The sequence below is a fragment of the Eubalaena glacialis genome, chromosome 13 (genome assembly GCF_028564815.1).
Source record: "Eubalaena glacialis isolate mEubGla1 chromosome 13, mEubGla1.1.hap2.+ XY, whole genome shotgun sequence".
Taxonomy (NCBI): domain Eukaryota; kingdom Metazoa; phylum Chordata; class Mammalia; order Artiodactyla; family Balaenidae; genus Eubalaena; species Eubalaena glacialis.
In genome coordinates, this window is record NC_083728.1 from 91,308,265 (window position 1) to 91,333,650 (window position 25,386).

At 48.3% G+C, this 25,386-nt stretch overlaps 2 protein-coding genes across 2 annotated transcripts in view; both read left to right on the forward strand.

Annotated features, from left to right (window-relative positions):
* The first annotated feature begins 209 nt into the window (after positions 1-209).
* RADIL (Rap associating with DIL domain) overlaps positions 210-25,386 on the forward strand; it is a 57,340-nt gene continuing 32,163 nt past the window's right edge. Inside the window, exon 1 of the mRNA XM_061208953.1 lies at positions 210-802. Within this exon, the coding sequence (XP_061064936.1) occupies positions 268-802 (535 nt within the window). The 5' untranslated portion in view covers positions 210-267. The remainder of the gene's footprint in view (positions 803-25,386) is intronic.
* Positions 10,192-13,072, forward strand: PAPOLB (poly(A) polymerase beta). The gene has a single exon (XM_061208504.1). The coding sequence runs from the start codon at positions 10,398-10,400 to the stop codon at positions 12,324-12,326; it is 1,929 nt and encodes a 642-aa protein (XP_061064487.1). The 5' UTR covers positions 10,192-10,397; the 3' UTR covers positions 12,327-13,072.

Here is a 25,386-nt window from a genome sequence, read left to right on the forward strand (position 1 = left end):
CCTTCAAACCTGCTTTGTCCCCCGCGGTCCCGCCGGCTTCGGCTGTATCCTCACTGTTGGACCCGGCCGAGGTGCTGCGTCCGCGGCTTCTGCTGGGGCGCCGGGCCCTCGACGGCCGGTCCAGTCTGTTGATGTTCCCCTGAGCCTCGTGGGCTCCTGCTGCCCTGCTGGTCGATGGTAACCCGCCTTTCGTTTTCTCCCAGGACGCGGCCTTTTCCCTGCCGTTGGCCAGAGCCCTCGGTGCTCGTCCGTGAAGACGGGCCCACCATGTTCTATGGGACCCACTTCATCATGTCCCCACCCGCCAAGAGCAAGCTGAAGCGGCAGGGCCAGCTGCTGTCCAGCGTGCTGTCCCGGACGCTGAGCTACAAGTACCGTGACCTGGACGCCACCTGCTCCAGCCTGGGCACCGGCGACGACCCGGCCGAGCTCTCCACCCAGCTCTCGGCCCCTGGGGTCCTGAAGGTGTTCGGGGACAGCGTGTGCACGGGCACCCACTACAAGAGCGTCCTGGCCACCGGCACGTCCAGCGCCCGGGAGCTGGTGAAGGAGGCCCTGGAGCGCTACGCCCTGAGCCCCGAGCGCGCTGGCCAGTACGTGCTGTGCGACGTGGTGGGCCAGGCCGGCGACTCCGGGCGGCAGTGGCAGGCCGAGGGCTTCCGGGTGTTTGGCGACAACGAGAAGCCCCTCCTGATCCAGGAGTTATGGAAACCCCGAGAAGGCTTGTCCCGGAGGTTTGAGCTGAGAAAGAGGTCGGAGATGGAGGAGCTGGCAGCCAGGGACGTGGACACCGTGACGGCAGGTGAGGAGGGGCGAGGAGAAGGCGCGGGCGCCGTTCCGGGAAGCGCCGGGAAGGCGTGTTTGTCGGAGGAGGACAGTCGGCCTCTGCCGCGGCAGCGTTTGGGGAGTGACTCTTCTGCCCCCCCCCCCCCGCGGGGCTGTCTTGGCCGTGCGGTTTGTGTACGCTGCAGGGCGCCTGCTGGTGGTCGTTCCGTGCTCCTCATGGCGTCTTGCAGTGCCGTGGGGCGATTTCTCCTTCCGGTTGAAGATGACCGTCCAGGGGTCTGGCAAGCGTGTCATTGGCCGCAGAGAGGACCTTGTCCCGTGCAGGCGGCACATGCGGTACAGAAAGCCCCTCAGTGCCCGAGGCGCCGGGGCAATCTCAGGGGCAAGCGGATGCGAAGCCGGTGGGGGAAGCGGGTCTCCGGAGGTGCGGTGTGTTGGGGGGCGCGCCGGGGCAGTGGAGGTCGTGCTGGGGGCAGTGCTGAGTCCCTGCCCTGGGCCGGGGCGCTCCAGGCCCTGCGGGACGCTGCTCTGCCTCTGGCTTTTATTCACTTGGTGGAAAGAAGCTCATTATCTTAATAGGGAAGCGCCATAAAAAATGGGTTTTTTTCGAATGCCCAAAGACTCTTAAGTGTATCTCAGGTCACATTTGACTTTTTCTTAGTTTCCTAGAGAAAATGGTGGCTTTACATGAGCAAGTGCACTGGTCTTACGTGTGGCTCAGAGCAGAGGACGTTCAGTGGCCTCAGGAGACTTGTCACTCGGTTTCGTGGTGCTGCGGGGTCGAGGGGCTTGAGCCCTCGCTGACGTTTTGTGTGTGTCCCCAGGTGTCGCGAATGCTCATGTTCTCTGGTTCTCCTCTGGTGCGAAACCCACCTTGTGCCTTTAGAGTGTGAAGACGAGGGTGTGGCAGGCCAGGGCCTGACGGGGCCACTGGGGTTGGCGGTGGGCTCTCGGCGGCCCTTCTGGCCTCAGTCTCGTGATCTGGAGGATCCAGTGATCCCAGGGCTGGTGCAGTGGTGTGTGCAGAGCTCTCTGCTCGGCCGTGCATCCTGACCGCCTCCTGCACGCGGTTGTTCTGTGCGCTCACAGGCAGGGGTGGACCAAGGACGGGGTTGGGGTCCCTCTTAAGGGGGGGGGGAGTGTTTTATCACCGACGTTGTGCAGAGTTGCAGGCATGGGGGATAAGGAAAAACTGACCAATGAGTAGCTGATGTTACTGGGTTGTTTTTTGTTTGTTTGGGTTTTTTTTTTAACTATTTAAAAAAAATTAATCTTTTTGAAGATAATTGACTTACAATGTTGTGTTATTGTGTTTTTTTAAAATTAATTAATTAATTTATTTATTTTTGGCTGTGTTGGGTCTTCGTTTCCGCGCGAGGGCTTTCTCTAGTTGCGGCAAGCAGGGGCCACTCTTCATCGTGGTGCGCGGGCCTCTCACCGTCGCGGCCTCTCTTGTTGCGGAGCACAGGCTCCAGACGCGCAGGCTCAGTAGTTGTGGCTCACGGGCCTAGTTGCTCCGCGGCATGTGGGATCCTCCCGGACCAGGGCTCGAACCCGTGTCCCCTGCATTGGCAGGCGGATTCTCAACCACTGCGCCACCAGGGAAGCCCTGTGTTATTGTTTTTAACTCTCCTTGGACACGCACCTGAACGCCCCGCCCACAGACCCGGCTGCAGGGGTTTGGATTTTGTCCTGACCCCGCCTCGCCGTGCTCCGGAGGCCGGGTCCCTTCCCCTCCTCGAGGAGCCCTGTAAGGGGCTGCGTCACGTGGGTGGAGAGGGCGGGTGTTCAGCTCTCGGTCACTGTCCTGCCCCGTGTTTTCTCTGCTGAACGGGGAGCAAAGAGCGCGTGGGCCGGGCCAGCCCTGCCTGTCCTGCGGGTCGCTGTGCCTCGGGTCCCAGGTGGGCCCTGGAAGGCCTGCTCTATGTCACATGGGTGATCGCTCCGGCCAGGGGGTGGGGGGGAGCAGGGTGACCACGAGGCTGGACACCATCTGCGGGGAGCAGGGCTTTGTGCTCCTGTTCACAGACCCCTTTTAGACCTGTTCCTTTTACGTTCGTCCAGGCAGGAGAAGGCCCACAGCGTATTCAACTTGGTGGTGGCTTTGCGAAACCTTTCAAAGAAAGAGTCTATTGAACCGGACAGGTCTCACTGACACACTTCTCTGGGCTGGAAGTGGGTTGTGTTACCTGCCTGGAGCAGGCTTCCCGGGCCCCAGGGAGTCGGCCTTCCTGGCCGGCCTCTGACTTGGGCGTGGCCTGGGTGCTCTGTGCCTCCTGGCCGTGCTGTCCCCTTCGCCAGCTACCGAGGCGCAGAGCCCTGCGCTGAGGACCCTGTAGTCAGGCCCGTCCCATCCAGCCCTGCTCCACAGGTTGCGGGCGGAGCTTCACCAGAGCCCGGGACCTTTGCATTAGGGTCTGTCTGGGGATCCTGATGATACAAGGATGCACACACACGCTCTCCCACTCACGCACGTGAACACACACTCACGCTCTGCCTTGTTCCCCTGTGTAAAGAATCCGATGCGGCCCCTCCCGATCTGCAGATGCCCCCTCATCTCCTAGCGCACCCCCAAGGTCCCAGACCCCCTGCCTCCTCACGACGGTGGGAACCACAGAGAGACTTGAAGGAGGGGGAGTGAAGGGTGTTGGTGTCGGGTGGGTGCCAGCTGCCTTACGTTGATGATGAGAAGGAATCTCCAGCCCCTCTGGCCGCTTTTCCCCTGGCGGCTTCTGCCCACATTCCTGACACCTGTGGTCTTGTGTCCAGGGAAGGGGGCTCCTCACCTCCTGGGTGGCCTGTCTGCGATGAGCCCCAAATGCTGCTGGCGCCCCGGGCGGCCTGAGTGTCGCTGTGAGGTGGCACCGGCTGCGGGGAGCTCGGGGTCCACGGGGTGGGGGGTTTACTGTTGCGGAGGATGGGGACCCAGCGCGGAGCAGGCTCCAGGCACCCTGATTCCCTTCTTCTTTCCCCGAGGACACGTGATGTTGTCCCCATTCCCCTGGCAAAGCGTGCAAAAGGAAGGGACCGCCTGTGTGGGCACGCGTGCGTGTGCGTGCACACGTGTGCGTGTGCGGGCACGCGTGCATGTGCGGGCACGCGTGCGCACGGGAACGAATGCCGGCCTCCCCAGGCTTCAGGTTACTGAACAGTCACAGTGATCTTCATCGTTCCCGGATCGTTCCCACGGCAGAAGACCCACCCCGTGTCAGTGAGCTGGGGCTCGCCGGTCTCACGTTAAAAGCCCACTGCGAGCGCCCTCTAGGCTCCTGGGGCTGGGAGCCCACCACAGGCCCCCTCGGGTGAACCGGGATATGCCCCAGCAGGGCAGGTGGCAGAAGCGGCTGTACCAGGCACTTCCCGAGGGCACTGAAGGAAGAATCCACCCGGTTCCCCTGAACGGTTTGGGCCATGGTTTTGCGCCCGTGCTGGTGCGCTCAGGCACTTTTGGCGTTTGTTTTCCATACATATTGCCTTTCCCAGCTGCCAGCTTCTCAGTGATCTCCAGAGGATCAGAATGTCGTGAGTGAGCCCCGGGAGCCGGCGGCTGGCGTGGGCGGGGCTGCAGAGCTGCTCGCGCGTGTTCCCAGAGGGCTGGCTTGTGGGGCCCGTGCCCCGCAGAGCGCGTGTTCCCAGAGGGCTGGCTTGTGGGGCCCGTGCCCCACAGAGCGGGCTCTGGGCCGGTGCCCGAGATAACGACAGTAATCGCTTCTGCTCCCTCTGGCGAGGGAGGGTGGGCCATGTGGGTTTTGTCAGCGGCTGGGGAAGGGAGGGAGGGCGCGCCATGTGGGTTTTGTCAGCAGCTGGGGAAGGGCGGGAGGGCAGGGTTTATTTGTGTTCCCAGGATGGGAGAGAGCTTGTAAACTGGATTCTCAGCCTCAGCCCGGTTGGCACTTTGGGCCAGCAGTTCCTCGCTGTAGGGGACTGCCCTGTGCCTTGTAGGGCGTTTAGCTGCGTCCCAGGCCCGGCCTGCTAGATGCATGCGGCACCCCTACCAGTCCTGACAACCACAGCCGCCTCTGGGCCTTGCTGAGTGTCCTGGGGGCAAGCTCGCCCTCGGGTGGGAACCACCAATTTGGACTGGACTCTTTGGAGGAACTCAGTCTGTTGGCCACGCCCTGCGCCTCCCGTAGGGGCCGGTGGCCTTGTGCCCCGGGACCCTCAGCCCAGGCTGGCTCTCATGGGGGCGCCGGCTGAGGGACTTGGGTGCCTTGAGGAGGGGAAGTGCGAGCTTCTTTCTGTGCCGGTGGATGCCTTCCTGGGTGGCCTACCCCGGCCCTCAGAGGCCGGCCTTTTTCCGATGCTGGAAGGCAGGGCCTCCTTGGCTCTGGGTGCCCTCTTCCGAGGAGACAAGCTTAGAGGGTTTCTAAGAGCCGCCGAGGCTTGAGGTTCTCTCTGCAGGGACATCTCTGCATCAGCACTGGGCTTGTCACAAATTGCCCTTCAGTGTCTGTGTGGTCTGGCATACAGTAGGTGCTCGTTAAATGCCTGTTTAAGGGTGGATGCAAATTAGAAGAGCAAGCTCCTCTGTGAGTCTCGGCTGCTTCCGGGTGCATCCAAGACTCCAGGGTTGGAATTGGTTTTCTTTGCGGGGGTGGGGGGGGATGGGGGGAGGGCAGGTGGGAGTGGTGTGCAGACGGCATGGCTGCCCACTAGTGCTGGTGGGGGCTTGAGTGAGGAGGAGCGCTGCTCTGGCGCCAACGGTGTGACCTGCCAGCCTCCCTTCTCTTCCAAGGCCGGCTGGAGCGGTGGCGACAGGTGTGTCGTCTGAGTGCCTGACTTTGGGGGTGTTTGCCGTCATCCACAGATGGGCAGATGGGCAGATGGGCCTGAGCCCCGACTAAACAGGGATGTCCAGGCGCCTCGCGAAGCCTCCGCGGTCTCCACCTGCTGGTTGTGTGCCGTGAATTCTGTCCCCTTGAGTCCCCCAACCTCTCTGTGCTGTTTTCTTTGGATGTTTTTCTCCTCCCGCCACGAATCTGATTTTTAGTAACACTTATCTCAGGATGAACGAGGCGATCTGGATTCTTTTCTCCTTTTATTGAAGAGTAGCTGCCTGTTGAGTGAGACTTCCTCTGAGCCTATTCTCAGTGATACCGTCGTTGAGGGAAATGTTTATTTTACGTAGTTTGGGGGAAACAAAACAATGCCCAACTTTTTCCATCAGTCTAAAACTAGAAAACTAATTGAACTTAAAAGACATTTTTGAGGACTTTCAATTCAAAGAGAACATAAAGTTGAATGGTTAGCTGCTAATAGCCAGTTTCATTAAAAAAAAAAAAAAAAAATTCCTAGTTTTCAGTTTCACGTAGAAGCGCGGTGTCGGAAGGAGGCCTAGCAGCCCCGTTCTCCCGAGCCTGGTGTTGCCCACCTGGGGCCTGGCTGGCAGCACCCCGTCCTCCCTCGGGAGACTTCTGGCCAAGGAACCTCCGGAGGCTCGGTGCTGAACACAGGGGGAGATCAGAACTGGCGTAAAATGTTTGAAAAACACAAAACATAATAGGAATTGGCCAAAGTATGGCCAGGGTGGACATTGCAGGGAAGGAAAAGTCAAGTGGGATCCTTATTCCAAATGCATTAAAAACCTACAAGTCAGAGGTAAAGTTATACAGCCAAAAGAAAGATTTCATAAATAAGGCTTCAAAGGTGCAAACCGTAGGGGGAAAGGTAGATGAATTCGACTGTATCAAAGTTTAAGCTTTCTTTTTAACTAAGAACATTCTGTAGCTAAGATTTAGCTCTACCCATGGTGCTGCATGTAAATCCAGCTCCTTGCTTTTTCTTGAGACATAGTTTCCCATCACTTGCATATACCCCATTATCCATTCTCCTAATCATGGGCTCTCAGGTTGCATCCAGCTCCTTCGTACTACAGACAATGGCATGATGACCCTCTTGAGGGCCTGTGCAGAGTTCTCTGGGGGTCATCTCCAGGGAATGGAGTTTCTTGATTATAGATATGTCTGTTTCATTTCTTAGTAAGCACTGCGGGACAGCAGCTTCTCCAGAAAGGCTGCCACGACACTGGCGTGCTTTCTTGCGTGGTCCTTCCACATCCTTAAGCATTGGGTATGAGCCCCCGACCCTCGAAAATCTCCCCTGGGAATATGTTAAAATCAAAAGGAGCTGCAGGATAGTGAGGTGCTGGAGTCACGCAGCCAGAGAAACTCCCTGCAGCCGACTGACGCGAGCAGCGTGAACCGAGTCGTGAAATGATTTCCCCAGAGTCACAGTGTGTGGCTTTGAAACTGTCCCTCTACCTAAACTAAAACTCAAGAGATGGGTCTTTTGGATATTGATTAGCCAGTGATTTGAAGGTGAAAGAATTTTCTTTGTTGTGCTTATTCATTTATTTATTTGTCAGCAAATATTTGTTGAGTGCTACTATGGTAGGTACTTGATCAGGTACTGATCAAGTATATAGCAGTTGACAAAACAAATAGATCTTGTTCTCATGGCGCTAAGGGTCTACAGTGGCAAATAAAGACAAAGAAACAATCACTCGAAAAACGGAGACTTACAAATTGTGACGTGTTCTATGAAAGAAAAGTACAGGTGCTAATTTAGCAGGGAGGTTAGGGAAATTCTCTGTGAGGAGATGAAATTTAAGCCAATCTCAAAGTTGACAAAACTAACCAGGTGAAAAGTAGTAGACAGTAAGTGGGGCAGGAAGAGCTTTCTGGGCAGAGGGAACAGCATTGTGCGAAGACCCAGAGATGAGAGAGAATGAAATAAATGCAAGGCACCGAAAGGCGATGTGGCTGGAGGGTGGGGGAAATTGTGGGAGGTGAAGCTGGAGAGATGGTCAGGGGTTGTTAGGTATTTTGGACTTTAGACTAATGAGAGGCCACTGAAGGGATTAAATGAGAGGCCACTGAGGGGGTTAAAAGACCACTGTGGCTACTGGGTAAAAAATACTTTGAAAAGTCAGTAATAGATTAACTTATTGTAGGAGTCTAGGCGAAAATTGATGGTAGCCTGGATTAGAGTTATGAGGAAGCAGGTAGAGAGAAGTTGATGAATCCCAAATGTATTCTGGAGGTAGAATCATCAATATTTGTAAATGAACTAGATGTTGAAGATGAGAAAGAGGGGGGGTGGTGTGTCAAGAATGACTCCCAGGTTTCTGATATGAGCAGTTGGGTAGATGGAGATGCCATTTACCAAAGTGGTGACTCCCAAGAGAGAAACAAGTTATCGAGGGAAGAGTAAGAGTTCTCTTTAGACTGTGTTAAGTTTGAGACATCCAAACGGAGGTGGTAGATGGGATGTCAGATGATATGGATCTGGAGCTCAGAAGAGTACACTTACATTAAGCTGTTAATAGGTGGTATTTTAAGCTGTGAAAATTGATAGATGACCCGGTAGTAAATATATATACAATGAGGAGAGTTGAAGGCTTAATATGGAAATTGGAAGAACTCCAACTGTAGAGGCAAAGTAATGGAGGAGCAAATGAGACCAAGGGGAGGCCAGAGATGTATAAGACAACAAAAGAGTGTGGTGCCGTGGAGGCCAATGTGAGGCTACTGTAGGTCAAAAAAGGTGCAGATCATTGGAGTGAGCGACATGGAGGTCACCAAATACCTTACTGATAGCTGTGCTGCTGGAGTGCTAAGCATGCAAACCATGTTGAAATAGGTTGAGAAATTGGTACTGGCAACATGTGGGATTAATTATCCTAGAAGATCTTTCCATATAAAGTGCCTGGAAGTGCTGGCTGAACTATAACAATTCTCCTTTTAGATGCACAGCTGAGTATCCCCCCAAAGTAAAGTAATCCCTAAGGGTGAAAAAACAAAACAAAACAAAATGAGGACCTTGAAACGTTAGACTCTTAGCTGATTATGAAGCTACAATTGCCCCACAGGCTCTTGCCAGTCTTTATAACCAAGAAATTTAAGTTTAATAGCTGTCCGAGAAAGAGACACAGAGCCTTGGGACCTTAGGAAGTAGAAAGTTGGGACTGAGACCCTCACATATATTGGGAAACTGTAAAGGGTGACACATTGAATGAAAAGACAGAATAGGAAGAATCTGCTACCTGGTAAAAGGAGATGACAAAGAGTTATTATCTCTCTTGACCTGGGCTCTGGGTGGGAAAAACTACTCTTTCCTAGAATTGAAAATCACCTTTCCTCTCAGGTGTTTGGGGTTCAAAATTGCACTACTTAAGTGATCTGGATAAGAAATTAAATTACTGTGTACATAATTTGATAGTGTACAAGGACATCAGACAGAAACAAAGTAAATCCTCTTTGGAAGGACATCTACACAGGCATCCCAAGCCTGGCCAGAGACAAGCTAACAATCCAAAATTACGAGACACGTGAAGTGATGCTTCTTGAAAAGAGTCAGTAGAAAACAAACTGTAGAATCAGATTCTCAAGAACTTAGGAATTGGAACCATTAGATATAAAATATTGAGTAAGTATTTTTAAAATGTTTAATGAAATAAAAGGTAGAAAGAAAACAGGAAAGAACAGACTGTCATCCCAAAAGGCAAGGAAGATTTGGAAAAGAACAAGAAAATGCTTTTAGTACTAAAAATGCAAGTTTGTAAATGGTTATTACTTCAGCGATGGCTTAAACAGCAGACTAAATATAACTGAAGAGAATTAGAGAACGAGGTAGACCTGGCATCACGCAGACAGAAACATGGGTTGAGAGACACGGGGAACAGGATGAGAAGGTCTGTCACATGTCCACGTGAAGAGGATCAAGAGAATGGGGTGAGGGCATACTCCACGGACATGCCTGAGAGTCATCCGGGAGCATGGGATGAAAAGCACCAGTCTTCCGATTCAGGAATCCCAGTGCTTCCTCTGTAAGAGAAACGAAAAGTTTACCCCTTGCTGCCTAGTGGTGATGCTGCAGGACACTTCAGAGATTTTTTACGGTCGCCGAGAAGAAAAGACAGGCGAACAGCAGGCTCCCCACCCGGAACCGCAGAAACCAGAGGTCAGCCGATGGGACCTTCAAAGCTGGAGAGAACAGGACCGAGAACCCGGAGTTGCGGTCCTGGCTGCCCCACCACCCAGGCGCCGGGCCACGGAGGATGCCACGGAGCTGCTTACCACCAACGGACCCTGCCATAGAGGGATTCTAAAGGATGGGCCAGAGGGCAAAGGCCACCTGAAGATGCCACTGGAGAGGAAGGAGACCCGAGGTGTAGAGAATGGCGAGCAAGGAGTTGGACGGTAGGTCTGGGCAAACGTCTAAAACAGTTATAACAGGGCCGAACCCCGGGGCGCGGCCGTGCCCGCCCCCACCGGCCAGAAGCCGCGGCGGCGACCTGGAAACTACAGCCCCCATGAGGCTATGCGTGCGCGCATGCGCCGTGGCATACGTGGCACGCGCGGCGCGTGGCTTGCGTGGCGCGCGGCGTGGCGTGCGTGGGAGTTCTAGAACGCAGCAGCTAGGGCCCCGGCGCCATGTTGGGGCTGAGGGGACGCTGGAGAGGCGCTTGAAGCGGCGGGAGCGGAGCGGGTGCGGGTCGGACCTGGGCTGGTAGGAGCCCCGCCCCTCCCGCCTCAGCGGATCATGACCCGGGCGGCGGCCGCGGAGGTCGCGGTGGCGGGGGACGCGGCGTGGCGGGGCCAGCGCTAGAGATGATGCCGTTTCCGGTGACCACCCCGGGATCACAACAGACCCCGCCGCCGCCCAAGCACTATGGCATCTCCTCCCCCATCAGTTTAGCACCCCCCAGGGAGACTGACTGCATACTTACCCAGAAATTAATTGAAACCCTGAAGCCCTTTGGGGTTTTTGAAGAGGAAGAGGAACTACAGCGCAGGATTTTGATTTTGGAGAAATTAAATAACCTGGTAAAGGAATGGATACGAGAAATCAGTGAAAGCAAGAGTCTTCCACAAGCTGTAATAGAAAACGTTGGAGGGAAAATCTTTACATTCGGTTCTTATAGATTAGGGGTGCATACGAAAGGTGCAGATATCGACGCGTTGTGCGTGGCACCAAGACATGTTGATCGAAGCGATTTTTTCACCTCCTTCTATGGTAAATTGAAACTACATGAAGAAGTAAAGGATTTAAGGGCTGTTGAAGAGGCATTTGTACCAGTTATCAAACTGTGTTTTGATGGGATAGAGATTGATATTTTGTTTGCAAGATTAGCACTGCAGACTATTCCGGAAGATTTGGACCTAAGAGATGACAGTCTGCTTAAAAATTTAGATATTAGGTGCATAAGAAGTCTTAATGGTTGCCGGGTAACTGATGAGATTTTACATCTAGTACCAAACATTGACAACTTTAGATTAACTCTGAGAGCCATCAAGTTGTGGGCCAAATGCCACAATATCTATTCCAATATATTAGGTTTTTTAGGAGGTGTTTCCTGGGCGATGCTAGTAGCAAGAACTTGCCAGCTTTATCCAAACGCGATAGCATCAACTCTTGTACGTAAATTTTTCTTGGTGTTTTCTGAATGGGAATGGCCAAATCCAGTGCTACTGAAAGAGCCTGAAGAACGGAATCTTAATTTGCCTGTCTGGGACCCAAGAGTAAATCCCAGCGATAGGTACCATCTCATGCCTATAATTACACCAGCGTACCCACAGCAGAACTCCACGTACAACGTGTCTGTTTCAACAAGGATGGTCATGATTGAGGAGTTTAAGCAAGGGCTTGCTATCACACATGAGATTTTGCTGAGTAAGGCAGAGTGGTCCAAACTTTTTGAAGCTCCCAGCTTCTTTCAAAAGTACAAGCATTATATTGTACTTCTAGCAAGCGCGCCAACAGAAAAACAACATCTAGAATGGGTGGGCTTGGTGGAATCAAAAATCCGAATCCTGGTTGGAAGCTTGGAGAAGAATGAATTTATTACACTGGCACATGTGAATCCTCAGTCGTTTCCAGCACCCAAGGAAAATCCTGACAGGGAAGAATTTCGTACAATGTGGGTGATTGGGTTAGTGTTAAAAAAGCCAGAAAACTCTGACGTTCTCAGTATTGATCTCACCTATGATATCCAGTCTTTCACAGATACAGTTTATAGGCAAGCGATAAATAGTAAGATGTTTGAGATGGATATGAAAATTGCTGCAATGCATTTGAGAAGAAAGGAACTTCATCAACTACTACCTAATCACGTGCTTCAGAAAAAGAAAACACACTCGATGGAAGGTGTCAGATTGACAGCTTTGGATGACGGCAGCCTCGACTTGTCTGTAGACAGTGAAGACAGCACGTCTGTGTCTTCACTTCCTGGCTCTGTGAAGACTGGCCCAGTGACTGGCAGCGCTCAGGGCAGAAGCATTTCTGCCCCGGCTGTGATGGCAGCATCTGTGACCAGCGTACAGGTTCCTGAAGTTTCCTTGCAACAAGCAAATCCCAGCGACAGCCCAGGGGGCACGTCCAGCGAAAGCATCCCTCAGACTGCCCCACAACCAACTATTTCTCCGCCACTGAAGCCCATGGTCACCAGAGTTGTTTCCTCAACACGTCTGGTCAACCATCCGCCCAGGCCTTCAGGGAGCGCAGCAGCAAACATAGCTAATCCTATCATAGGAGTCTAGAGGACATTGTCACGTCACAAAGAAGAAAGGACCAAGGAAACCAAAACAGAGGAGGAATGGTCTCATAAAGAGACAGGTGCGACTCAATTGGAAACTATTCAGACAGCAGCTTCTCTGTTGGCCTCATGGGGAACATCCAGTGAAGACCTTCCCAGTATCCCTGCTCTCCCTGCAAATCTTATTCCTATTATCAAGAATTCAGTAAAACAGATTGAACTGAGAAAAACAACCTCAAGGGTCCATAAACAGTATCTGCCAACTCAGCCTGCTGTCTTCAAATGCTAAAGGAGAAGAATGAAGGGTACCAAACTAGATGTGGTTCAAAATAGCTTTGTTAGGCTTATTTGATGACTTCCTTTATTGGGCTAATCTTGATCAGAAGTCCAGGTTAGTATGTGAAGCCAGAAGTACTGTTAATGTGTCAGATTATTTATGTGTCAGCCACGTTAAACGCTAACTATTTCAAAGGACTCCTGCCCTTAAAGAGGAAAAAGAGAGAAAGAAATCCTCCAGCTATGTTTGTACCCATGACTGACATCGGGACTGGATTGATGTTTGATGCGTTGTTGGGGAAAGTTTGCAGTACAGACTGGTATCAGAATTCCTTATGCTGTTGATGCACTTTATATTTTTATTAGACAGTAGAACAAATTTTAGATTTTTCAGCTTGATGAATTTCAGTTTTTTCCTGAAGGGTGTTCTTCATTATTAATCTTCAGATTGGTTACCATTGTGCAGTGGTGACTGTACTTCAGAAAAAGCATAAAGTACATTTAGCTCAGTCCCTGTGAGATAGCTGTAACCCTTTAAAATAGAAATGTCAACTCTTAGGGTATATATTTGGCACTGAAACAGTAATTAGTAAGTGTTTGGTTTTGATGGGACAGGATCAAGAAATGATTGGTTTTATCTGAAGAACTGTTTCAGAGTGCATACAATCAGCCATCAAACAGCAGATACTGTCTTGAGCTAACAAAGCTCCATATTCTCTTGTCCTTAATCATTTGCCCTAAAAGAAAAAAAGCTTTTTGTGTCCCCTGCCCCCGCCACCTTCTCTTTGCTTGTGTGCACAAGGTATGCTTGTATATCGTTTCACAGAAAACTCAGTATGCTAGTATTTTCTTAACCATGATGTGAAACCAACAGTCCTGTGGCCACATGGCTAATATTTTAGTAAAGCTTTACTAAAAGTAATTCCTGTGAAGCATGTTATCCATCTTGGACGGCCATTTGGTCTCCACATAAGAGAAGATTTGTATACTCCACAGAATACCTGCTTATAGTAAAGTTAATTTCTAATTTAAACGTGTAAGCAAAAAAGCATTTTCTCCAGAATTTTAAAACAATTTTTATTTGTAAATGACTTCCTAAAATTCATCAGTAAAATTTACATGTAGAAACATCAGAAATTTCTAGCAAGCACTTGACATCTAGTTAGCTTTCTACTCTTTTGTTTTATCCTGCAAAAGATTCGGAATAATAACCTTTCTTTAAAAACAAAAAAGAGAGCTCATAATTAAGCAGCAGAACATTCGTGTTTCTCAACAGCTGTAGGTGAGTGAAAACTTAGTCCTTCCTAATCTGGACACAGCAAACCTAACAGGTTTTCCAAATAGCCTGATTCTGATTCTTCCTTTCTCCCAGCAGCGTTCCTTTCTACCACATGTGCGTTTTTCATGTTAAACTGCAGCTTCTTAAACCCTTTCCCTATCCTTTTAAATAATTTCCCCCAAAGTTGGAATACAGTCATTTCCGTTGTGGGCTGTGCAGTAATTGAGACTTTCTGTTCACCATGACTTTCTGACGCCTAATACACAGTGTTCCCACTACATGTGCAGTCCCCTTCCACCACAATAAAATCAGGTGAAGTGTGTACAGTACCTGTGTATTTTGAATAGCTATTGTGTCATTGAAATTGCCAGGCACACATTTAGTCTTGTCATTTTGTTCACACACTGGGGAAAAATTAGTTTATTAAATGTTTCGTGTAACTGTACTTGTTTTACCAAGCTGGAAAGTTGGAGCTTTTTAATTCTAGTTTTCGTTACCTGAATATCAGACTATTTTTTTCATATGGTGTGCGTAGTATCTCATGACTGGAGTTTGCTTTGTTTTATAGTATCTGTACTCCTTGTATTTTTCAAGCACTATTTTGAAAACAGATGATGTATTTCTCCATTAAAAAACACAATAAAAATAAGCAAGAAAGAAGCAAGCAGAGGGGTTTAAATCTGACGATAACAGTTCAGATGTTCTTACTGTTGTTCTGGTGGGTAAAGTCACCGATGAACTTTTCGACTTGAAGTCTAGAATTCATGTTATAATAGGGAAAAAACATGAAAAGGTTAAAACTTCATATCAATGATGGTACAAAAAAAATGGAGTTAAAAAATCTTAATCCAAAAGAAGGCAGGAAAGAGGTGTGGGGGGAGGGGAGGTGGGAAGCATAGAGAAGATGGTGTAGAAAGAAAATACAATCTAAGGTGGTGGAAATGAAACAAAATATATCTGTCACTATATACATAATAAATGGACTAAACTTCCTGAGTAAAATGTGGAGATTGTCAAGAGTCCATGGAAAAACTAAGTCCAGCTGTACGCTATTTTATTTATGAGAGACACACCCAAAACGTGAGACATAAAGAATGGAAAAAAGGCCAATGAAAAGCTGTTACAGTAACAATGTTATCCAAACATTTCAAAGCAAAAATAATTACCAGGGACAAAAGGGACCACTGCATTAATGAGAGAAGAAATAATGCAGCAGGAAAAGGGACCAATTTAATTTTTTTTGCACCTAGTACAGTAGCCTCAACATAAAATAAAGCAAAGATTAACAGAAATTGCCAAAAGTGTCATTGTCACAGAAGATTTTTAAACAACTCTTTTCATTAATTGATACTAAGCAGACAAAAAAGTAGAGGGGAAACAGTTTTGAACACAACAACGGTGCTTGGCAGACTTTTCCTGTAAAGGGCCGGATAGGAAATATTTTCAGCTTTGTGAGGCTATACAAACTCTGCCTTTGTAGAGTGAAAGCAGCCCTGGACAATACGTAAACAGATGGCCAGGGCTGGATTTGTCACCCATTCCCCCCAGCCGGCATTTGTCATCCCTGATCTATTGGGCATTTGTTATAGAACCTTCCACTCAACCATTAGAAAATGCATGTTATTCTCAAGCACTTGGACATGTAAAAAAGAATAATAACCTCATGCTAGATCCAGAAAGTAAGACTCAACATAGTTCAAGTTATTTGACTCATAGAACATGTTCTCTGACTGCAGAACAGTAAGTTAGGAACAATGACAAGCAGCATAGAGAGGAATTTCCTAAAGAAGACACAAAAAAGCTCACACCGTGAAGAGACGAACAGAATCTCTTAATTGTATCGAGTAATGAACAGTGAAAATTGAAAAACAGGCTGTAAACAGGGGGATTTCATAATACATAAAACAAATGATTACTATCCAGGCTATATTAGGAAGAAGAAAAAGTCTATTTGAAAAGATGAAACAACCCAATAAACTGGCAAAAGAGACGTGTAGGTATTTCACAGAAGAGGAACTAAGAATGGACAATAGACATGGAAAGATGCTGAATCTTGTTAGTGAGGAAAATAGGAATTACGACCACAGAGCTATTTTTCTTTTACAAAAATGAAGCCTAACAATATTCAGGTTTGGCGAGGAGGAGGGGGAGTACACGCTGTCTGGTCCCTTCAGGAGAAGGTGGGTGTTGTCTAGTGTGGCCCACGTGCCCGCACCCTGTGCTCCATTCCTTCTGCCCTGGGGGCTCCACTCCCACACTGTGGGGCAGTGGTGGGGTTAACCTTACCAGTCTCTTTATCCCTTGAGGTGGCCAGAGTTTGTGGGCCACCGCTGCAGCCGTGTCCAGAACCCTACACACCCTCTAGTTTACCTCCAGCGTGCCATGGGGATGTCATCATTTCCCGCATATGCCATGGTACCAGGAAAGTCAGGAAGCACTTTCCTAGAAAGACCGTCCCACGGGTCACCGGGAGACGAGTAGGGGAGTGTTTGTGGCAGCATTTTGTAATAGCCTGAAGCTCGAAATGACCCACATACCCCTAAACGGGGAGTGGAGAGAGAGTGTGTATTCATGCAGCAAACAACGTAAAGCTGTGAGATTAAATGGACCAAAGCTTCATGCATCGAGGTAGGTGTGTCTCATAATGTTGAGGGGAATGAGACAATCACAGAAAAATACACAGTGTGGCACAATCTACATAAGGTTTTAAAAAAAGCAAAATAGGGCAATATAATTTAGGGTGGCAAAAATGTGAGGTATAACTATAAAGGAAAAACAAGGGAATGTGAAATAAAATTCAGAATAGCAAGGGCGAGAGGTGGGGAGAAGCAGGGGAGGTGCAGCTGCAAGAATGCAGACTGGAAATGTTCTACTTTTTGCAGGTTGGGTGGTGGAGGAAATGGTGTTCATTTTATTATTAGTCTCAGTTGTAAATGCTTTCGTGTGTGTGTGTGTGTGTGAAGTATTTTGTAATCATGAAACCAACATCAAAGTGATATCTTAAAGACTTCTTTCTCGGTTAGAAATTGCATTTGGCCAGATAACAATTACTGAACCGGATACAGTGTGATTTTCTTTCACATTACAGAGGGAGTAAGTTCAGGGCTGATGGGGGAGCTTTCCTGATCCCCAGGGACCCAGGCTTCTGCACTTTCAGCCCCACCATTGTAGTCCATGCCTTCCATCCTCAAGATCACTTCAAGGTGCAGGATGATGGCGGGGCCGCTCCCATCATAACCATCATATCTTCATTTAAGGCAGGAAGAAAGAAGGAAGGGGGAAGGCTGAAGGTGTCCCTGCAGACCGTGTCCTCCTCCTATGGAGCTTTCCTGGAAGTCCCTAGAAGATGACATTCCCTCGTCTTTCACTGACTGGAACTTAGTCACAAGGCCCTGCCTACCTGTGAGGGAGACCGGAAGTTGTAGTTTGTATCAGCTGGTTACACGACCACCATTCCCCACCATTATGCGATGGGAGAAGGAGAGGATGGGTGTTGGAAGGCAATGGTAGAGCGAATTACACAGAACTCATACGTTTATGCATTCAAACGCTCCCAAATAAGTCAGGATCAAAAAAGACACTTCAGTGTGAATTAGAACTGAACAGTAATGAAAATGCAACTTGTGGGATGCAGCCAATGTGGTGTTTAGAAGAGGAGGGTTATGGCTTTAAATGCTTACCCTAGAAAAGAATAAAGGCTGGCAGCTGTTGAGCTGTGTGCCTACAGAACTAGGTTAAAAAGGATATAAATTCAGTGAGAGAAGAAAGGAAATAATACAGAGCAGAAAGTAGAGACAGAAAATAAACATGCAGTGCAGAGAATCAACAAAGTGAAGAGTAGGTTCTTTGAAAAGACTAAAAATAGTCAAAACTGGGAAGATTGTCGAGGAAAACTAAAGATGGTACGCAAGCAATCTTAGGGATTTAAAAGGGGATATAGCTACAAATACAGTAGTTTTTTTTTTTTTAATTTTCATTTAAAGGATCTTATAGATAGCTTTATGGCAGTAAATTTGAAAACTTAGACGAAATGGACAATCTCCTAGAAAAAGATAACCTACCCAGACTCACTGAAGGATAGAAAACCTGAATGGACTTATAACCTTGAAAAGAAATGGCATGAGTAGTTTGAAAATGTCCCCACCAAAACCAAAGTAAAATCACAAAAACATAAGACCTAGAAGGTTGTACAGGCCAATTCTTACTGATATTCAGTGACAAGATGATTCCAATATTTTACATCAGACTATTCCAGAAAACGGAAAAAGAAGAAATATTTTTTACAACAAATCTCCCCTTCATATCAAAACCAGAGAAAGGGAACATGATAAAAGTTATCAGCCAAATTCACTTATGAATGTTGATTATGAAAACGAAAACCAAACCAGAAATGTATATAAAAACCATCATGACCAAGTTTGATGAATCTCTGGAATGCCGAGATAATTTAACATGTGAGATGTCGGCTGGCATGTTGATGCTGGCTGTTGGCAGGAGGCCTCAGCTGACCAAGTGTCCTCACAGCATGGCGGCTGACTTAACCCCAGCACGTGATCTGAGAGAGCCAGGCACAAGCCACAGTGTCTTTCATGACCTGACCATGGAAGTCACACTGCCACTTCCGCCATGTCCTTGTGATTAAACGGGCTCTATTCACGGTGGCAGGAGACTACAAAAGGGCTTGAAAGGCAGGAGATCACTAGGGGCCATCTTGGAGACTGACTTCCTATTGATCAACAGGAAAAATGGGTCAATTTTAATATATTACAATGGAATACCATACAGCACTGAAAACGAATGAGCTGGAGATACACATAGCAAGTGGGTGTGTTCATATCGTATGATACTGTTTCATCAGTTTTTTAAAAAATTGCAAATTAAATATATTTTTCAGAGATATTTACTATGTATGTATATAATATCTTGGCCATACTTAATACATGGAAAAAAATATAAATATACACATGGGAATTATGACCCCAAATCGGCATAGCTGTTATTTCTGGATGGGAGAGAGAAAGCTCAGCCATATCTAGAATGTGCTTTATTTCTTCAGGCTGCAGTGGGTGCATTATTTTGTTCTTCATACCCTTTTGGATGCCTGAAATGTTTCCTACTTATACAGAAGGGTGACTAGGAGAAAAGAGAGGAAGCCTGTGTGTAGACGACTTTCCCACAAAGTTTGGCTGACAAGGCAGAATTCAGTTCTTTGGGGTTGTAGGACTGAAATCTCCATGTTTTGTTTCCTTTCTTTTTCTTGCTAGCTGTGGACCAGAGCCCACTCTCAGCTCCTTTTCCTGTAGCCCCTCCCATCTGAGCAGGGGGAACCCCTTGTTCAGACCCTTTTCTTCTGTGACCAGCTGGAGAACACTCTCTGCTTTGGAGTCACTCACATGATTAGGTTGGGCCCACTGGATAATCTCTGTATCTTAAGATCAACTGCTCAGTTACCTTAATTATACCAGCAAAATCTCTCTTGCCCATGTACTTAATCACGGGAGTAACCCCAGGGGCAGAGATCACGGGGTCGCCTTAGAATTCTGCTCCCACCGTGACCTTCCATAGTTTTTCTGTGCTCAGATGCTCCTGTACAGATCTATGTAAACAGGTACACATGCAGACTTTTAGTCAGTTTTTTTTAAATTATTTTTTTTAAATTTCATTTTATCTTTGGCTGCTTTGGGTCTTTGTTGCTGCGCGTGGGCTTTCTCTAGTTGCGGTGCGCGGGCTTCTCACTGTGGTGGCTTCTCTTGCTGCGGAGCACGGGCTCTAGGCGTGGGGACTTCAGTAGTTGTGGTGTATGGGCTCAGTAGTTGCAGTGGGGAGGCTCTAGAGCGCAGGCTCAGTAGTTGTGGCTCACAGGCTCTAGAGCGCAGGCTCAGTAGTTGTGGCGCATGGGCTTAGTTGCTCCGCGGCATGTGGGATCTTCCCGGACCAGGGATTGAACCCGCGTCCCCTGCATTGGCAGGCGGATTCTTAACCACTGTGCCACCAGGGAAGTCCCAGTTATTATTATTTTAAAATGGGATCACATACTTAGTTTTCTGTATCTTTTCTTAACAAACTCCTTTTGAAAATCTCCCCACGTCATCTGTTATCATTCTAATTCATTCATTCTAGGGCTTATGGAATATTCCATGGTGTGGTCAGAGCACTATGTATATTTGGGGTCATTAAGAACAATTTTGCAATACATATTCCTGTATATACCGTATTTCACCACATAAAAGATGTTATTGATTGTAAGATCACCATACCTACTTACCACTAACATAAAAAATACTACAAGTTAAACTAGGACACAATGCCTTATTATTATTACTTGGGATTCTTGGTTTTGTACTTACCTAAAGAGCTCTAATAAACCTGAAGATTTATTTAAACACGGACTTTAATCTGTATTGGTTCTGTGCACATGCACAGACAAAAAGATAAATAGGAGCGAAATAAATTCAAAGTCTTCTTTTCGACTTGAGCTGTCACTGCACATTTCCACACAGCGCCCTTTTTTGTGCTCTCAAGAATATTGCTGATGCCGCATTTCTTGAAAGTGCTCCACTGTTATCCCTGGGATTTTCTCTCAAGCTGTTGGCCCAAAATTCTGCAAGTTTGCACATGACAACCAGAACTCATTCATTCTTCAAATGGCCCTTAAGTGACTGAAATATTGCAGAATCTCGCCCCCCAGGAACAATAGCCAAGTTCTCACATGACAGCCGCTGCCTGGGACGCTCCACAAGAACGCAGGATGCGTTCAAAGATGTTAAAATGTGCAAAAAAGTGTGTAGGAATTGATGAAATACATACCATAAGTGCGTGCATTCATTCATTCGTTTGTTTAGGAGGTTGAAAAGTATGTATGTTTAAAAACTTACTTTCACCAGTTATATATACGTGCACAGTTAAAGCGATACTTTCTCATTGCTGATTAGAAATAACAAAACAAAGCAAAAAAGCTGAAGCAGCAGGTCCCTGCACTAGCCTTCCCTCTTCCCAATTTGCCCTGCCCAGAGGGAACCAGTTTCAGTTGTGAACTGTTCCTTATTTGGCATTTAATTCCACAACTTAAAGTAACACATTTGTCCCACTACTGCTTGGTTTTTACTTTTTGAGGGTGATCTGGTGACTTCTTCCATGAAGATGAGAATTCAGCTCTGTTCGCCACCCCTCTTTTAAAATATCAGCTTCCCTCGCCCTGTCCTCTCAGGACAGTTGTAAATTTGTTTAGATTAGTAATCAGTGTTTACACTTTTAGGACCAGAGACAGCTTTTTACAGCTGAGGCCTGGTGTACACAAAGGTCACCTTTCCTTCAAGTCCAGCTTCCAGTTTCTTGGAAATTAATTATTGGTATTATTTGTTTGCCCTTTTTCTTGGTACTTTTCACTCATTCAGCATTTCTCCATCCTCTGTCAGTATCGCTTTTCCAGATGCTCAGGTGTGTGGCTGGTTTTATCCAGTTTGGGCGCCTTCCGCCTGCTCAGGTCAGGCCGGCTGCTCTCGAGCCCCCTCTCAGCCGTCCTCGCCCTGGTGTCTCTGCGGAGGAGACCCCTGTCTCCGCTCCCTTTTCCCTGGTTCTCGCTTTACACCTGGTTGAGGTGGACCAGCTCCTCCCGTGGCCTCCTGGGAAAGTGTCCATGAGAGGTGAAGTTGCTTAAAAGACCTTTGCTCCACCTTAATGCTCGATTAATAGCTTAGCTGGGCGTAGAGCTTTAGATGAAAATACTTTTCTCTCCTAGAATTTTGGAGGCCTCAGTCCATTCCTTTCAGGTCCCAGTGCCTCCGGGAGAGGCTGGGGCGTGTTGGGACGCTCACTCCTTTGGATGTAATCTCTCTCTCCTCCCTCTGGAGACGCAGGTAATTTCTTCACGCTGCCTCGTTCTGTAGACTCTCAGTGTGTGTCCTGGTTGGGGTGTGTTTGCACCCTTTCTGCTAGACTTTTGTTTTTTTATGTAAAAAATTATGGTTGTATCTGTTACCGTATTTGTTTATAACGTCCATATTCTCTTATCGTATTAAGGTTATTAAAATTTGCTGTTTGCGTATTTTGACCCCTTATGCGTTTTTAAATTTTTGGCCGTGTTGGGTCTTTGTTGCAGTGCACGGGGCTTCTCATTGCGGTTTGGCTTCTTGTTGCGGAGCGTGGGCTCTAGGCACGCAGGCTTCAGTAGTTGTGGCACGTGGGCTCAGTAGTTGTGGCGCACGGGCTTCAGTAGTTGTGGCTCACGGGCTCTAGAGCACAGGCTCAGTAGTTGTGGCGCACGGGCTTAGTTGCTCCGCGGCATGTGGGATCTTCCCGGACCAGGGTCGAACCCGTGTCCCCTGCATTGGCAGGTGGATTCTTAACCACTGTGCCACCAGGGAAGTCCCGCCTTATGCGTTTTTAACCTCTACTGTGTGTCAGACTTTTAAGCTAAAAACGCATGTTCTTCAGTTCTGAAAAATCACATCCCTCCTTGGATCATTCCTTCTGGTTCGTCTGTTATCCAGGTTCTGTGTCTCCTGGACTGACGTGTTTTCCGGATCTTTTCTCTCCTAGTTTCCCTTGTCTTCTTGCCCGGTTTTCAAAGCGGTTTCCATGGCTCTCTCTTCCAGCCTGCACGAGCGTAGGGGGTTCGCTGCAGGGCAGCGGGGCATCGGGCAGCCGTGCGGGCTTCGGGCATCCTCGGGATGCAGCCTCTGGGGCAGGGAGGCTCCTTACTCTGGACGAGAGAGAGGAGGTGCTGACCTTCCCGACAAAGCTGGTTCTCCAGGTGGAGCCGGGAAGGAGCGTCGGCGGCCCCTCCCGTGTGGGTCCTTGAGGCATGTGAGCAGGGGCGCCGGGTGGGCTGGTGTTCCTCAGTTTACCAGGATCCTCTCCAAGGGAGGGCTCGAGGCATCTCTGGGGAGTCAGACGGGGCCTTCGGTTTCAGCTAAAGAAAATTCCTGCTTCTGCCACACTGCTCTCTCGTTGGCATGGTTCTGGAAGGCTCTATTTCCATCTGTGACTGGCTAACAAATGGCCTAAGCATTTTATCTCCTCAGTTACCCATTATCTTAATTAGGTTATTAGTTCCTTCTAGAGAGGGCTGCTCTTCCCTGATTAAGGCCCTAATTGGCAGGAGAAGGTCCAAGTTTTACCACGGAAATAATGCTCCTCGGTACTTGAAAATGTGACTTCCCCCCACTTAAGAAAATAAGACATATTCGTTATTGGAAACTTGGAATATAAGAGAAAGTATTAGGTAGAGAGTAAAAATCACCTGTAAAGTCACCACCTAGAGAGAATTGCTTTTAACATTTTGGTGCCTTTCATTCTTTTCTTACTATTGCATTACTTTTCTTACATAATTTAAATCAACCTATGTACATAGTTATATATTCTTTTTTTAACTTAATATACTTATTTACTCATATTGCGAACATTATATTTAATGCCAGTGAATGGGTGGTGTGCCTAACCATGTCTTTATTGGAATTTTAGAATGTTTCCCTTTTTTTTCTATTTATGAGTAATGCTTATATAAACATCTTTGTACAGAAGTGTTTGATTCCTTTCTGATTATTTCTGTAGGATAGCAACTTAAAAGTGGAATTCATTCGTGGAGAGATGGAGACTTTTTAAATATAGATGTGTCCAGGTCTAATATGATGTAGTTGGCACTATCCCGCTGGCTCTTTTTAAATTTGGGGTGGACCAGTGCCAGTTAACATTCCCACGGGCAGTTTCTGAGTGTGTCCGTCTCTCCTTATCCTTGCTGTCATGTGATTCCATCACTAAAGAATCTTTGCTGATTTGAAGGGAATGCGTACCTCATTATTTAGCTTGCATTTCCTTTGGTATTTGCGAGGTGGAGCAGATTTTGGAATGTTCACGAACATCTCTGTTTGTCATCTGTCCCTGCTTCTCATTGCTTTCCTAATCTTTATTTTGAAATACTTCAAGCACAGAAGAAATAGATACAGCATAGTGTAATGACCTGTTGGCGCACCCATGACCCAGCTTAAGAAATAAGATGTCACGGGTGGAGTACGGAGGGTGGGGAGGGGACGCAGTCCCTTGGAGGTGTTCGTGGCTCTCCTCCAGGCCTGTGGAGAGGAGGCTTGGGAAGCTTAGGACATCTGCATTTTGCCCGGGACTTGAACCCCTGGGCCACTGGCGGGAAGGCGGACGTCGGGCAGCTCCGTGGGTGGTGGGCAAGGATTTGTGCTGGGGGGACAGGGCCGGGTGGAAATGGAGCTGCAGAGCTGGCAGCGGGCAGTGGCCACTCGGGGCACCTCCTCCCGGCAGCATCCAACTTTCAGAGCGGCTGGTGTAGGCAGTGTCCTTATTGCTGGTCGGAACTCAGGGGCCACAGCAGCCTGTGGCCACTTCCAGGCGGGAGAGCCCTCGGCGGGATGGGCAGGGGGCTCCGGTCCCAGCCCGGCGTGTCCTCAGGGTGCCCTCCACCTGGGCAGGTTTGGCGGCGGGTCGTGAGGCTGTGGACGGGTATGTAACTGTAGAAGGGACCGTGTGCAGGAAAGGGCAGAAGACCCGCCTGCTTGGGTCGGTAGGTCATTACCAAGCAAGCCGCTGACCGGAGCCTCGCTGCGGGCACATGGACTCCGGCGCGCTGTCCCCCTGGGGTCACCCTGAGCGCCACCCTCTCCCTCCTCCTCCCCCTCCCCCTCGGAAGGAACCACCATCCTGACTTTGTAATGACTGTTTTCTCAGTTTCCTTTTAGTGTTATCACCTGTGCATTTTTGCCTACGAGAGTTGCGCTTTGCCTGTTTTGAGTTGTGCGGGTGGATTTACGTCTCCTTTGTGCTGTGCTTGTGGGGCTGACGCCCGTGCTGCTTGGAGCCGTGTCCCGCCACGTGGGTGCAGTGATCCTGAGCGACTCTGCAAATGGGTCTGGGAATCGTGCTGCTCAGAGCATCCTGGTCCCTAAGCGTACAAGTCCCTCGGGGGTGCACACCTGGTAGGGATATTCCTGGACACTGAGTGTGCATATTTCTACTTTACCTGATGGGGTCAAACAGTCTCCTAGTTTACCATTCCACTGGAAACGTCAAGTGCCTGGTCTGCTCTTTTGCATTTTCTATTGTTTGGTCTTTTTCTTATTGATTTGTGGGCATTCTTTATTCTAGATTCTAGTCTTTTTTTTTTTTAAATATACTTTTAAAAATATTTATTAATTAATTTATTTATTTTGGCTGTGCCGGTCTTAGTTGCGGCATTCGGACTTCTTAGTTGCGGCATTCGGACTTCTTAGTTGCGGCATGCAAACTCTTAGTTGCGACATGCATGCGGGATCTTGTTCCCCTACCATGGATCGAACCTGGGCCCCCTGCATTGGGAGCATGGAGTCTTACCCACTGGACCACCAGGGAAGTCCCTAGATTCTAGTCTTCTATCAGTAATACGTGTTTCCTCCCAGTCTGTGAGTTGATTTTCTAAACTCTACTTATCGTGTCTTTTGATGAATAAAATTGTTAATATAGTTGAACTTTTCGAGTCTCTTCTTTATGGTTAATGCTTTTGATTCTG